The 18,392-nt window shown below is 37.5% G+C and overlaps 1 protein-coding gene across 6 annotated transcripts in view; it reads left to right on the top strand.

The window, feature by feature from the left end:
- The window catches only part of LOC133547090 (zinc finger protein OZF-like), a 54,032-nt gene that overhangs the window by 15,766 nt on the left and 19,874 nt on the right, over positions 1-18,392 (top strand). For 5 of the 6 annotated variants that reach the window (XM_061892901.1, XM_061892897.1, XM_061892900.1 and 2 more), the window contains one exon: positions 12,069-13,468. The exons of the other annotated variant lie outside the window; for it this stretch is intronic. In XM_061892901.1, coding sequence (XP_061748885.1) covers positions 12,069-13,267 — 1,199 coding nt within the window. In that variant the 3' untranslated portion in view covers positions 13,268-13,468. Of the gene's footprint in view, positions 1-12,068; positions 13,469-18,392 lie in introns of those variants that run through there. 6 annotated transcript variants of the gene reach the window in all.

The raw sequence follows: 18,392 nt of genomic DNA, 5'->3' as shown, positions 1-18,392 counted from the left end.
CATCACACATGCATGCATACAACATGATACATCACACATGCATGCATACAACATGATACATCACACATGCATGCATACAACATGATACATCACACATGCAACATGATACATCACACATACAACATGATACATCACACATGCATGTATACAACATGATACATCACACATACAACATGATACATCACACATGCATGCATACAACATGATACATCACACATACAACATGATACATCACACATGCATGTATACAACATGATATATCACACATACAACATGATACATCACACATGCATGTATACATGATACATCACACATGCATGCATACAACATGATACATCACACATGCATGCATACAACATGATACATCACACATGCATGTATACAACATGATACATCACACATGCATGCATACAACATGATACATCACACATGCATGCATACAACATGATACATCACACATGCATGTATACAACATGATACATCACACATACAACATGATACATCACACATGCATGCATACAACATGATACATCACACATACAACATGATACATCACACATGCATGTATACAACATGATATATCACACATACAACATGATACATCACACATGCATGTATACAACATGATACATCACACATGCATGCATACAACATGATACATCACACATGCATGCACACAACATGATACATCACACATGCATGTATACAACATGATACATCACACATGCATGCATACAACATGATACATCACACATGCATGCATACAACATGATACATCACACATGCATGTATACAACATGATACATCACACATGCATGCATACAACATGATACATCACACATGCAACATGATACATCACACATACAACATGATACATCACACATGCATGTATACAACATGATACATCACACATACAACATGGTACATCACACATGCATGCATACAACATGATATATCACACATACAACATGATACATCACACATGCATGCATACAACATGATACATCACACATGCAACATGATACATCACACATACAACATGATACATCACACATACAACATGATACATCACACATACAACATGATACATCACACATGCATGCATACAACATGATATATCACACATACAACATGATACATCACACATACAACATGGTACATCACACATGCATGCATACAACATGATACATCACACATACAACATGATACATCACACATGCATGCATACAACATGATACATCACACATGCATGCATACAACATGACACATCACACATGCATGCATACAACATGATACATCACACATGCATGCATACAACATGACACATCACACATGCATGCATACAACATGATACATCACACATGCATGCATACAACATGATACATCACACATGCATGCATACAACATGATACATCACACATACAACATGATACATCACACATGCATGCATACAACATGATACATCACACATGCATGCATACAACATGATACATCACACATGCATGCATACAACATGATACATCACACATGCATGCATACAACATGATACATCACACATGCATGCATACAACATGATACATCACACATGCATACAACATTATACATCACACATGCATGCATACAACATGATACATCACACATGCATGCATACAACATGATACATCACACATGCATGCATACAACATGATACATCACACATGCATGCATACAACATGATACATCACACATGCATGTATACAACATGATACATCACACATGCATGCATACAACATGATACATCACACATGCATGCATACAACATGATACATCACACATGCATGCATACAACATGATACATCACACATGCATGCATACAACATGATACATCACACATGCATGTATACAACATGATACATCACACATGCATGCATAGAACATGATACATCACACATGCATGCGTACAACATGATACATCACACATGCATGCATACAACATGATACATCACACATGCATGCATACAACATGACACATCACACATGCATGCATACAACATGATACATCACACATGCATGCATACAACATGATACATCACACATACAACATGATACATCCCACATGCATGCATACAACATGATACATCACACATGCATGCATACAACATGATACATCACACATGCATGCATACAACATGATACATCACACATGCATGCATACAACATGATACATCACACATGCATACAACATTATACATCACACATGCATGCATACAACATGATACAATACACATGCATACAACATTATAAATCACACTTGCATGCATACAACATGATACATCACACATGCATGCATACAACATGATACATCACACATGCATGCATACAACATGATACATCACACATGCATGTATACAACATGATACATCACACATGCATGCATACAACATGATACATCACACATGCATGCATACAACATGATACATCACACATGCATGCATACAACATGATACATCACACATGCATGCATACAACATGATACATCACACATGCATGCATACAACATGATACATCACACATGCATACAACATTATACATCACACATGCATGCATACAACATGATACATCACACATGCATACAACATTATACATCACACATGCATGCATACAACATGATACATCACACATGCATGCATACAACATGATACATCACACATGGATGTATACAACATGATACATCACACATGCATGCATACAACATGATACATCACACATACAACATGATACATCACACATGCATGTATACAACATGATACATCACACATACAACATGATACATCACACATGCATGCATACAACATGATACATCACACATGCATGCATACAACATGATACATCACACATGCATGCATACAACATGATACATCACACATGCATGTATACAACATGATACATCACACATGCATGCATACAACATGATACATCACACATGCATGCATACAACATGATACATCACACATGCATGCATACAACATGATACATCACACATGCATGCATACAACATGATACATCACACATGCAACATGATACATCACACATACAACATGATACATCACACATGCATGTATACAACATGATACATCACACATACAACATGATACATCACACATGCATGCATACAACATGATACATCACACATACAACATGATACATCACACATGCATGTATACAACATGATATATCACACATACAACATGATACATCACACATGCATGTATACAACATGATACATCACACATGCATGCATACAACATGATACATCACACATGCATGCATACAACATGATACATCACACATGCATGTATACAACATGATACATCACACATGCATGCATACAACATGATACATCACACATGCATGCATACAACATGATACATCACACATGCATGTATACAACATGATACATCACACATGCATGCATACAACATGATACATCACACATGCAACATGATACATCACACATACAACATGATACATCACACATGCATGTATACAACATGATACATCACACATACAACATGGTACATCACACATGCATGCATACAACATGATATATCACACATACAACATGATACATCACATATGCATGCATACAACATGATACATCACACATGCAACATGATACATCACACATACAACATGATACATCACACATACAACATGATACATCACACATACAACATGATACATCACACATGCATGCATACAACATGATATATCACACATACAACATGATACATCACACATACAACATGGTACATCACACATGCATGCATACAACATGATACATCACACATACAACATGATACATCACACATGCATGCATACAACATGATACATCACACATGCATGCATACAACATGACACATCACACATGCATGCATACAACATGATACATCACACATGCATGCATACAACATGATACATCACACATGCATGCATACAACATGATACATCACACATACAACATGATACATCACACATGCATGCATACAACATGATACATCACACATGCATGCATACAACATGATACATCACACATGCATGCATACAACATGATACATCACACATGCATGCATACAACATGATACATCACACATGCATGCATACAACATGATACATCACACATGCATACAACATTATACATCACACATGCATGCATACAACATGATACATCACACATGCATGCATACAACATGATACATCACACATGCATGCATACAACATGATACATCACACATGCATGCATACAACATGATACATCACACATGCATGCATACAACATGATACATCACACATGCATGCATACAACATGATACATCACACATGCATGTATACAACATGATACATCACACATGCATGCATAGAACATGATACATCACACATGCATGCGTACAACATGATACATCACACATGCATGCGTACAACATGATACATCACACATGCATGCATACAACATGACACATCACACATGCATGCATACAACATGATACATCACACATGCATGCATACAACATGATACATCACACATACAACATGATACATCACACATGCATGCATACAACATGATACATCACACATGCATGCATACAACATGATACATCACACATGCATGCATACAACATGATACATCACACATGCATGCATACAACATGATACATCACACATGCATACAACATTATACATCACACATGCATGCATACAACATGATACATCACACATGCATACAACATTATACATCACACATGCATGCATACAACATGATACATCACACATGCATGCATACAACATGATACATCACACATGCATGCATACAACATGATACATCACACATGCATGTATACAACATGATACATCACACATGCATGCATACAACATGATACATCACACATGCATGCATACAACATGATACATCACACATGCATGCATACAACATGATACATCACACATGCATGCATACAACATGATACATCACACATGCATGCATACAACATGATACATCACACATGCATACAACATTATACATCACACATGCATGCATACAACATGATACATCACACATGCATGCATACAACATGATACATCACACATGCATACAACATTATACATCACACATGCATGCATACAACATGATACATCACACATGCATGCATACAACATGATACATCACACATGGATGTATACAACATGATACATCACACATGCATGCATACAACATGATACATCACACATACAACATGATACATCACACATGCATGTATACAACATGATACATCACACATACAACATGATACATCACACATGCATGCATACAACATGATACATCACACATGCATGCATACAACATGATACATCACACATGCATGCATACAACATGATACATCACACATGCATGTATACAACATGATACATCACACATGCATGCATACAACATGATACATCACACATGCATGCATACAACATGATACATCACACATGCATGCATACAACATGATACATCACACATGCAACATGATACATCACACATACAACATGATACATCACACATGCATGTATACAACATGATACATCACACATACAACATGATACATCACACATGCATGCATACAACATGATACATCACACATACAACATGATACATCACACATGCATGTATACAACATGATATATCACACATACAACATGATACATCACACATGCATGTATACAACATGATACATCACACATGCATGCATACAACATGATACATCACACATGCATGCACACAACATGATACATCACACATGCATGTATACAACATGAAACATCACACATGCATGCATACAACATGATACATCACACATGCATGCATACAACATGATACATCACACATGCATGTATACAACATGATACATCACACATGCATGCATACAACATGATACATCACACATGCAACATGATACATCACACATACAACATGATACATCACACATGCATGTATACAACATGATACATCACACATACAACATGGTACATCACACATGCATGCATACAACATGATATATCACACATACAACATGATACATCACACATGCATGCATACAACATGATACATCACACATGCAACATGATACATCACACATACAACATGATACATCACACATACAACATGATACATCACACATACAACATGATACATCACACATGCATGCATACAACATGATACATCACACATGCATGTATACAACATGATACATCACACATGCATGCATAGAACATGATACATCACACATGCATGCGTACAACATGATACATCACACATGCATGCATACAACATGATACATCACACATGCATGCATACAACATGACACATCACACATGCATGCATACAACATGATACATCACACATGCATGCATACAACATGATACATCACACATACAACATGATACATCACACATGCATGCATACAACATGATACATCACACATGCATGCATACAACATGATACATCACACATGCATGCATACAACATGATACATCACACATGCATGCATACAACATGATACATCACACATGCATGCATACAACATGATACATCACACATGCATACAACATTATACATCACACATGCATGCATACAACATGATACATCACACATGCATACAACATTATACATCACACATGCATGCATACAACATGATACATCACACATGCATGCATACAACATGATACATCACACATGCATGCATACAACATGATACATCACACATGCATGTATACAACATGATACATCACACATGCATGCATACAACATGATACATCACACATGCATGCATACAACATGATACATCACACATGCATGCATACAACATGATACATCACACATGCATGCATACAACATGATACATCACACATGCATACAACATTATACATCACACATGCATGCATACAACATGATACATCACACATGCATACAACATTATACATCACACATGCATGCATACAACATGATACATCACACATGCATGCATACAACATGATACATCACACATGGATGTATACAACATGATACATCACACATGCATGCATACAACATGATACATCACACATACAACATGATACATCACACATGCATGTATACAACATGATACATCACACATACAACATGATACATCACACATGCATGCATACAACATGATACATCACACATGCATGCATACAACATGATACATCACACATGCATGCATACAACATGATACATCACACATGCATGCATACAACATGATACATCACACATGCATGCATACAACATGATACATCACACATGCATGCATACAACATGATACATCACACATGCATGCATACAACATGATACATCACACATGCATACAACATTATACATCACACATGCATGCATACAACATGATACATCACACATGCATACAACATTATACATCACACATGCATGCATACAACATGATACATCACACATGCATGCATACAACATGATACATCACACATGCATGCATACAACATGATACATCACACATGCATGTATACAACATGATACATCACACATGCATGCATACAACATGATACATCACACATGCATGCATACAACATGATACATCACACATGCATGCATACAACATGATACATCACACATGCATGCATACAACATGATACATCACACATGCATACAACATTATACATCACACATGCATGCATACAACATGATACATCACACATGCATACAACATTATACATCACACATGCATGCATACAACATGATACATCACACATGCATGCATACAACATGATACATCACACATGGATGTATACAACATGATACATCACACATGCATGCATACAACATGATACATCACACATACAACATGATACATCACACATGCATGTATACAACATGATACATCACACATACAACATGATACATCACACATGCATGCATACAACATGATACATCACACATGCATGCATACAACATGATACATCACACATGCATGCATACAACATGATACATCACACATGCATGTATACAACATGATACATCACACATGCATGCATACAACATGATACATCACACATGCATGCATACAACATGATACATCACACATGCATGCATACAACATGATACATCACACATGCATGCATACAACATGATACATCACACATGCAACATGATACATCACACATACAACATGATACATCACACATGCATGTATACAACATGATACATCACACATACAACATGATACATCACACATGCATGCATACAACATGATACATCACACATACAACATGATACATCACACATGCATGTATACAACATGATATATCACACATACAACATGATACATCACACATGCATGTATACAACATGATACATCACACATGCATGCATACAACATGATACATCACACATGCATGCATACAGCATGATACATCACACATGCATGTATACAACATGATACATCACACATGCATGCATACAACATGATACATCACACATGCATGCATACAACATGATACATCACACATGCATGTATACAACATGATACATCACACATGCATGCATACAACATGATACATCACACATGCAACATGATACATCACACATACAACATGATACATCACACATGCATGTATACAACATGATACATCACACATACAACATGGTACATCACACATGCATGCATACAACATGATATATCACACATACAACATGATACATCACACATGCATGCATACAACATGATACATCACACATGCAACATGATACATCACACATACAACATGATACATCACACATACAACATGATACATCACACATACAACATGGTACATCACACATACAACATGATACATCACACATACAACATGATACATCCCACATGCATGCATACAACATGATACATCACACATGCACATGCATGCATACAACATGATACATCACACATACAACATGATACATCACACATACAACATGATACATCACACATGCATGCATACAACATGATACATCACACATGCATGTATACAACATGATACATCACACATGCATGCATACAACATGATACATCACACATGCAACATGATACATCACACATACAACATGATACATCACACATGCATGTATACAACATGATACATCACACATACAACATGGTACATCACACATGCATGCATACAACATGATATATCACACATACAACATGATACATCACACATGCATGCATACAACATGATACATCACACATGCAACATGATACATCACACATACAACATGATACATCACACATACAACATGATACATCACACATACAACATGGTACATCACACATACAACATGATACATCACACATACAACATGATACATCACACATGCATGCATACAACATGATACATCACACATGCATGCATACAACATGATACATCACACATACAACATGATACATCACACATACAACATGATACATCACACATGCATGCATACAACATGATACATCACACATGCATGTATACAACATGATACATCACACATGCATGCATACAACATGATACATCACACATGCAACATGATACATCACACATACAACATGATACATCACACATGCATGTATACAACATGATACATCACACATACAACATGGTACATCACACATGCATGCATACAACATGATATATCACACATACAACATGATACATCACACATGCATGCATACAACATGATACATCACACATACAACATGATACATCACACATACAACATGGTACATCACACATACAACATGATACATCACACATACAACATGATACATCACACATGCATGCATACAACATGATACATCACACATGCATGCATACAACATGATACATCACACATACAACATGATACATCACACATACAACATGATACATCACACATGCATGTATACAACATGATACATCACACATGCAACATGATACATCACACATGCATGCATACAACATGATACATCACACATGCATGCATACAACATGATACATCACACATACAACATGATACATCACACATACAACATGATACATCACACATGCATTTATACAACATGATACATCACACATGCAACATGATACATCACACATACAACATGTTACATCACACATACAACATGACACATCACAATTTCCAGTTTGTCTTTTCAACATGTTTGAAAAGGAGTAGGAAGAAGCAGAGCTTATTTAATCCTACCCCTTTTCTTTTACATAACAGTTGCTAAAACTTTTGTTCACTTCCAGTTCTCAATTTATTGACCATATACTCCATAAGTAATCACAATAAAAATAAATAAATAATACTCGTATGGTGAGATGAGTAAGAACATCTAGAAAATGAATGGATTGATGACATAAATTCAGAATGTTTATTATCATGGTTCTTCTTCTTTCTACTTTGTAAACACTTTAGGTTTGAAGAGTTTCTTGAAGTGGATGATATTAGTACATTGTTTGATTGCTGTGCTTAATCCATTCCATCATTTAATTCCACATCCTGATATACTGAAGGTCTTAAGTGTTGTACGTGCATACAAATGTTTTAAATTACATTTTTCACTATGATTACATTTCTCCTCTTTTTTTTGAGAATATAGTTTGTAAATTTTTGGCTAGCAGGTTATATTTTGTTTTGTGTATAATTTTATCTGTTTGCAAATTCACTATGTCGTGGAATTTCAGTATTTTCAATTCAATGATTAAAGGGTTTGAATGTTCTCTATATCCAACATGATGTATTATTCTAACTGATCTTTTTTGTAACACAGTTAATGAATGAAGTGTACTTTTGTAATTATTTCCCCATTTTTCTGCACAATAACTCAGATATGGTAACACTAGTGAGCAGTAGAGAATATGAAGCTATTTTTGGGCCAGAACATGTTTTGTTTTATTCATTATTGACGTGTTTCTTGCTGCTTTATGTTGTAAATTTTTTACATGAGATTTCCAGTTCATTTTATCATCAATCATTATACCTAGAAATTTGGTTTCATTTACTCTTTCAATTTCTATTCCGTCTATTTGTATTTGTGTTTGACACTTCTTTTCTACTGTTACCAAATAGCATTATTTTAGTTTTACCGAGATTCAAAGAGTCTGTTTTTGTCAAACCATCTTTTTAATTAAATTTCTTCTGTTATTATTTGTATTATCTTCTGTGTGTTCTCTCCTGAACAAAACACTGTTCTATCATCCGCAAATAATACTAGCTTTCAATATTTTATAACTTTACAAATGTCATTTATATAAAGCTTGAACCATGTTGGTCCTAGTATTGCTCCCTGAGGTACACCACAGGATATATTTAGTGTTGTAAAAAAAAGTGTGTTCGCCCGGCTTCACGTATTGTTTCCTGTTGGTTAAATAACTTCTAATCCAGTTTAAGACCAGCCCTCTGGTGCCATATCGTTCTAGTTTTTTGATTAAAATATTGTAATTAATTGTGTGAAATGCTTTAGTTGGATCAATAAACACTGCTGCCGCATATTTTTTTTTTTACTATCTATTGCATTGGTCATTTCTTCTGTCATTTCTATTACAGCCATCAAAGTTGAAATATTAGCTCTGTATCCATATTGGTTCTCATCTAATATTCTACGTTTGTTTGTAAAACTCTCTGATCTGTTATTGAACAGTTTTTCAATGATTTTAGAAAATTGTGGAAGTAGAGAAACAGGTCTATAATTTGTAAATTGGTGTTTGTATCCAGTCTTATAAATTGGTGCAATTTTAGCTATTTTCATTTTGTTTGGGAATTTACCTGTTTGAGATGATGGGTATTTTTACGCTGCTTTTGCAGTGTAGCGTGTAGTGTAGCTTGCTACAATTCTCTGAGGATAGCTTAGCTACATTTAATTGGGAGTAACTTGTAGCTCAGCTTACTACATTTTCCAGGTCGCTTGCCCATCACTGTCTGTTTGGCCTAGCTCACATGTGAATAGTTTGAATACTGCAAACTTCAACACAGTAACACCTCATTTGTGTTTTATGTTCTGCAGACGTCCAGCAGGTGTCAGCAGAGAGTCATGAAGAGATTCCCTCCAAGCAGCAGGAGTGGAGCTCCAGTGTGGGACAGAAGGAGCTACAGGCCCCCTCCCACATTAAAGAGGAAGAGGAGGAACTGTGGAAGCAGCTTCAAATGTTGGTGGAGGATAATGATGAAGATGAAGCTCAGTCCTTACAGCTTCATCACAGTCAAAGTGAGGAGAACAGAGGGGCGGAGCTTGTAAGTCAACACATCACAGAAGATGATGGAGAGCATTGTGAAGATATAAAGTCAGAACCAGACAGCATCTTTGCTCCACTGTCAGACATGGACCACATGATGTCACACTCTTCTGATCACAGTGACCACATCCAAAAACCTTTGGAGAGTAAAAATGACTCCAAAGGTGATACGAGACATCTCACTAACAACAAACACTTGGACTGCTCTGAATGTGGGAAATCATTTAGACACAAGAGTTATATTACAATACACATGAGGATACATACTGGAGAGAAACGTTTTACTTGCTCTGTTTGTAAGAAAAGTTTCTCCACAAAGCAACACATGACCACACACATGAGAACACACACTGGAGAGAAACCTTTTACTTGCTCTGTTTGTAAGAAGAGTTTCTCCGTTAAGCCTGCCATGACCAGACACATGAGAACACACACTGGAGAGAAACTTTTTACTTGCTCTGTTTGTAAGAAGAATTTCTCCAGAAAGTCTAACATAACCGAACACATGAGAACACATACTGGAGAGAAACCTTTTACTTGCTCTGTTTGTAAGAAGCGTTTCTCCACAAAGCAACATATGATCACACACATGAGAACACATACTGGAGAGAAACCTTTTACTTGCTCTGTTTGTAAGAAGTGTTTCTCCAGAAAGCCTGACATCTCCATACACATGAGAACACACACTGGAGAGAAACCTTTTACATGCTCTGTTTGTAAGAACAGTTTCTCCACAAAGTCTAACATGTCCTCACATATGAGAACACATACTGGAGAGAAAAATTTTACTTGCTTTGTTTGTAAGAAGACTTTCTCCACAAAGCCTAAGATGTCCGCACACATGAGAACACATACTGGAGAGAAACCTTTTACTTGCCCTGTTTGTAAGAAGCATTTCTCCACAAAGCTTGCCATGACCAGACACATGAGAACACACACTAGAGCGAAACAATTTAGTTGCAATGTGTGATAAGATGTTCTGGCATAAGTATCAGGTCAGTAAACACAGGTGTGTAACAGTCATGGAAGCTGCAGGGATTTAAAAACACTTCGTGATTGTGCTAAATGTACTTTAAAAACACAGCATGTTTAATATGAATGTATATTTGATGTTGTATGTAGTGCCTCTCATCTTCTACTGTTAAATTTAAAGGCCTACTGAAAGCCACTACTAGCGACCACGCAGTCTGATAGTTTACATATCCATGATGAAATATTAACATTGCAACACATGCCAATACGGCCGCTTTAGTTTACTAAATTGTATTTTGAAAGGAGAACATTATCACCAGACATATGTAAGAGTCAATATATACCTTGATATTGCAGAAAAAAGCCCATATGTTTTTTTAACGGATTTCCGAACTCTAAAAGGGTGAATTTGGCGATTTAAACGCCTTTCAATTGTTCGCTGTCGGAGCAATGACCTTTCACCTGTGACGTTACAACGGGAAGCAATCCACTATTTTCTCAAACACATTACACACACAAGTCAAATCAGCTCTGTTATTTTCCGTTTTTTCTAATGTTTTCCGTGCCTTGGAGACATCATGCCTCGTCGGTGTGTTGTTGGAGGGTGTAACAACACGATCAGGAACGGATTCAAGGTGACTTACGTGGCGTGTGCATCGATTAGCATGGCATGCTAATCGATGCTACCATGCTATTTAGGCTAGCTGTATGTACCTATTGCATCATTATGCCTCATTTGTAGCTATATTTGCATCCAGCCTTTCCCTCCACCCACATTTAATGCCAAACAAACACATACCAATCGACGGATTCAAGTACACCAGTGGTCAAAAGATGCGAAAGTCCCTTGTTTGTTCTGCACATTTCACCGGCGATGCTACGACAGACATGGCACAGAGATGTGTGGATATCCTGCGACACTCAAAGCAGATGCATTTCCAACGATAAAGTCAACGAAATCACAAAGGTGAGTTTTGTTGATGTTATTGACTTATGTGCTAATCAGACATATTTGGTCGCGGCATGACTGCCAGTTAATCGATGCTAACATGCTATTTAGGCTAGCTGTATGTACATTTGTAGCTATATTTGCCTCCAGCCTTTCCCTCCACCCACATTTAATGCCAAACAAACATTTACCAATCAATGGATTTAAGTTGCTCCAGTGGTCAAAAGATGCAATCGTTGGTTAGAAGGCGATCGTCGAATAACTTCAAAAGCTATTCGCTCAATAGCTTCAGTTTCTTCTTCAATTTTGTTTTCGCTATCTGCCTCCACACTCCAACCATCCGTTTCAATACATGCGTAATCTTTTGAATTGCTTAAGCCGCTGAAATCCACGTCTGAATCCGAGCTAATGTTGCTATATCTTGCTGTTCTATCCGCCATGTTTGTTTGTATTGGCGTCACTATATGACATCACAGGAAAATGGACGGTGGATTTACAGATAGCGAAAATCAGGCTTTTTAAAGCCTTTTTTTGGGATATTACATAATTGGTAAAATTTTGAAAAAAACTTCGAAAAATAAAATAAGCCACTGGGAACTGATTTTTATTGGTTTCAACCCTTCTGAAATTGTGATAATGTTACCCTTTAAATTTCCCACGAGTTTCTTGTTAAAGGGGAACATTATCACAATTTCAAAAGGGGTAAAAACAATAAAAATCAGTTTCCAGTGGCATGTTGTATTTTTTGAAGTTTTTTTTTAAATTTTACCGGTCTCCGAATATCCCTAATAAAAGTTTTAAAGTGCTTGATTTTCGCTATTTGCGATGCGACTATCCATTTCCCTGTGACGTCATACAGTGCTGCCAATGTAAACAAACAATGGGAATACCACAGCAAGATATAGCGACATTAGCTCGGATTTCGACTCGGATTTCAGCGGCTTAAGCGATTCAACAGATTACGCATGTATTGAAACGGATGGTTGGAGTATGAAAGTATTGAAGAAGAAACTGAAGCTATTGAGCGAATAGCTATTGACGCTATTCATAGCCATAGCATGGCCGAATAGCTGCGTTAGCATCGCCGGTAAAATGTGCAGACCAAACGCTCAGGACTTTCGCATCTTTTGACACTGGAGCAAATTAAATCCGTCGATTGGTTTTTTTCGCATTACATGAGGGTGGAAGGAAATGTAATATAGTTGCAAATGCATCTGCAGGTTATCCATACATCTCTGTGCCATGTCTGCTTTAGCACCGCCGGTAAATAGCATGTTAGCATCGATTAGCATAGCATGTTAGCATCGATCAGCTGGCAGTCAACATCAACAAAACTCACCTTTGTGATTTCTGTGACTTTATCGTTACAAATGCATCTGCAGGTTATCCATACATCTCTGTGCCATGTCTGCTTTAGCACCGCCGGTAAATAGCATGTTGGCGTTGATTAGCATAGCATGTTAGCATCGATTAGCTCGCAGTCACGCCGCAACCAAATATGTCTGTTTAGCACATAAGTCAACATCAACAAAACTCACCTTTGTGATTTCGTTGACTTTATCTTTGCAAATGCATCTGCAGGTTATCCATACATCTCTGTGCCATGTCTGTCATCGCCGGTAAAATGTGCAGACACTGGCACATTCAATGGGGGTCTGGCGGCAGACACTTTGGCATCTTCGGTGCAACTTGAATCCCTCCCTGTTAGTGTTGTTACACCCTCCGACAACACACCAACGAGGCATGATGTCTCCAAGGATCCAAAAAATAGTTGAAAAAACGGAAAATAACAGAGCTGAGACCCAATGTTTACAATGGGTTCAAAATGAAAAAGGCGGCTGTATTACCTCGGCGACGTCACATTCTGACGTCATCGCTTCCAGCGCGATAAACAGAAAGGCGTTTAATTCGCCAAAACTCACCCATTTAGAGTTCGGAAATCGGTTAAAAAAATATAGTCTTTTTTCTGCACCATCAAGGTATATATTGACGCTTACATAGGTCTGGTGATGATGTTCCCCTTTAAAAATGTCGCGGAATGATGACTCATACGCGTGACGTCACCTGTTGGAGGGGACATGTTAGCGTAGCACCAAACACGGCTAAAAGTCGTCTCTTTTCATCGTGCAATTACAAAGTATTTTGGACATCCGTGTTGCTGAATCTTTTGCAATTTGTTCATTTAATAATGGAGACTATAAAGAAGAATGCTGTTGGTGGAAAGCGGTGGATTGCAGCTGTCTTTAGCACCGAGACACAGCCGGTGTTTCTTTGTTTGTTTTTAACACAGAGCGGTCAAGCGAACATGTTTTCTCTACGTCAACCAGCATGTTTTTGGATGGGGAAATTGTGATATATATCTTACCGGAGAAATCATTGGATTATTCGTCGTTCTGCTGCAGCTGTGAGCTTGGCTCCTCGGCTTCTCTCTGAGACAAAGTGTGTTCACCGCAGCCATCCGACCTCGAGGTATGTCTTTACAATCTCACTAAAACACTATTACAACAATAAGCAGATACGGGATTTTCCAGAATTATCCTAGTAAATGTGTCTAATTACATCTGAAACGCTCACACTGCCGTCGCCCGGAGCCGTCACGTTTTTTGTTTTTTTTTTGCGTTTTTTTCTTCTAGTCCTTTACTTTCAATATCCTAATTCACAAATCTTTCATACCCGCTCAAATTAATGGGGGAATTGTCGCTTTCTCGGTCCGAATTGCTCTTACTGCTGGTGGCTCCCATTAAAAACAATGTGAATATGTGTGGAGTCTTACAACTCGTGAAGTCACGCACACATACTTCCGGTACAGGCAGGGCTTTTTTATTAGCGACCAATAGTTGCGAACTTTATCGTGAATGTTCTCTACTAAATCATTTCAGCAAAAATATGGCAAGATCGCGAAATGATGAAGTATGACACATAGAATGGACCTGCTATCCCTGTTTAAATAAGAAAATCTCATTGAAAATCTCTACTGAAATGAGATTTTCTTATTCAAACGGGGATAGCAGGTCCATTCTATGTGTCATACTTCATCATTTAATTTTGCAATATTGCCATATTTTTGCTGAAAGGATTTAGTAGAGAACATCAACGATAAAGTTCGCAACTTTTGGTCGCTAATAGAAAAGCCTTGCCTTTACCGGAAGTATGTGCGCGTGATGTCATAAGTTGCAGGGTTCCACACATATTCCCATTGTTTTTAATGGGAGCCACCAGCAGTAAGAGCAATTCGGACCGAGAAAGCGACAATTTCCCCATTAATTTGAGTGAGGATGAAAGATTCTTGAATTAGGATATTGAAAGTGAAGGAATAGAAAGGGAAAAAAAAAAAGCGACAGCTCCGGGCGACGGCAGTGTGAGCGTTTCAGATGTAATTAGACACATTTACTAGGATAATTCTGGAAGATCCCTTATCTGCTTATTGTTTTAATAGTTTTTTAGTGAGGTTTTAAAGATTGTAAAGGCATACCTCGAGTCTAAGAGAGAAGCCGAGGAGCCAGGCTCACAGCTGCTGCAGGACGACAAATAATCCACTGATGTCTTCAGCAAGATATATATCACAATTTTCCCATCCAAAAACTTGCTGGTTGATGTAGAGAAAACATGTTCGCTTGACCGCTCTGCTTCACAACAAACAAAGAAACACCGGCTGTGTCTCGGTGCTAAAGACAGCTGCAATCCACCGCTTTCCACCAACAGCATTCTTCTTTATAGTCTCCATTATTAAATGAACAAATTGCAAAAGATTCAGCAACACAGATGTCCAAAATTCTCTGTAATCATGCGATTAAAGCAGACAACTTTTAGCTGTGTGTGTGCGCAGCGCTAATATTTCCTTACAGTCCTTAACGTAACGCGTATACGTCATCATTCCGCAACATTTTCAACAAGAAACTCCCGGGAAATTTAAATTGCAATTTAGTAAACTAAAGCGGCCGTATTGGCATGTGTTGCAATGTTAATATTTCATCATTGATATATAAACTATCAGACTGCGTGGTGGCTAGTAGTGGCTTTCAGTAGGCCTTTAGGTCGGGGTCTGATCATGACTAGTCATAAATATCGACACCAACATCGCCCCCTTGTGGTGGGAAATTATAACAGTCATAGCTTCCTTCCACATTCTCCAATCTTCCTGTTTTGTTTTAAGGTGGGTGAAGATCATCGTCAT

The sequence above is a fragment of the Nerophis ophidion genome, unplaced genomic scaffold (genome assembly GCF_033978795.1).
Source record: "Nerophis ophidion isolate RoL-2023_Sa unplaced genomic scaffold, RoL_Noph_v1.0 HiC_scaffold_61, whole genome shotgun sequence".
Lineage (NCBI taxonomy): Eukaryota > Metazoa > Chordata > Actinopteri > Syngnathiformes > Syngnathidae > Nerophis > Nerophis ophidion.
This window is presented reverse-complemented; position numbering and strand designations above follow the sequence as displayed.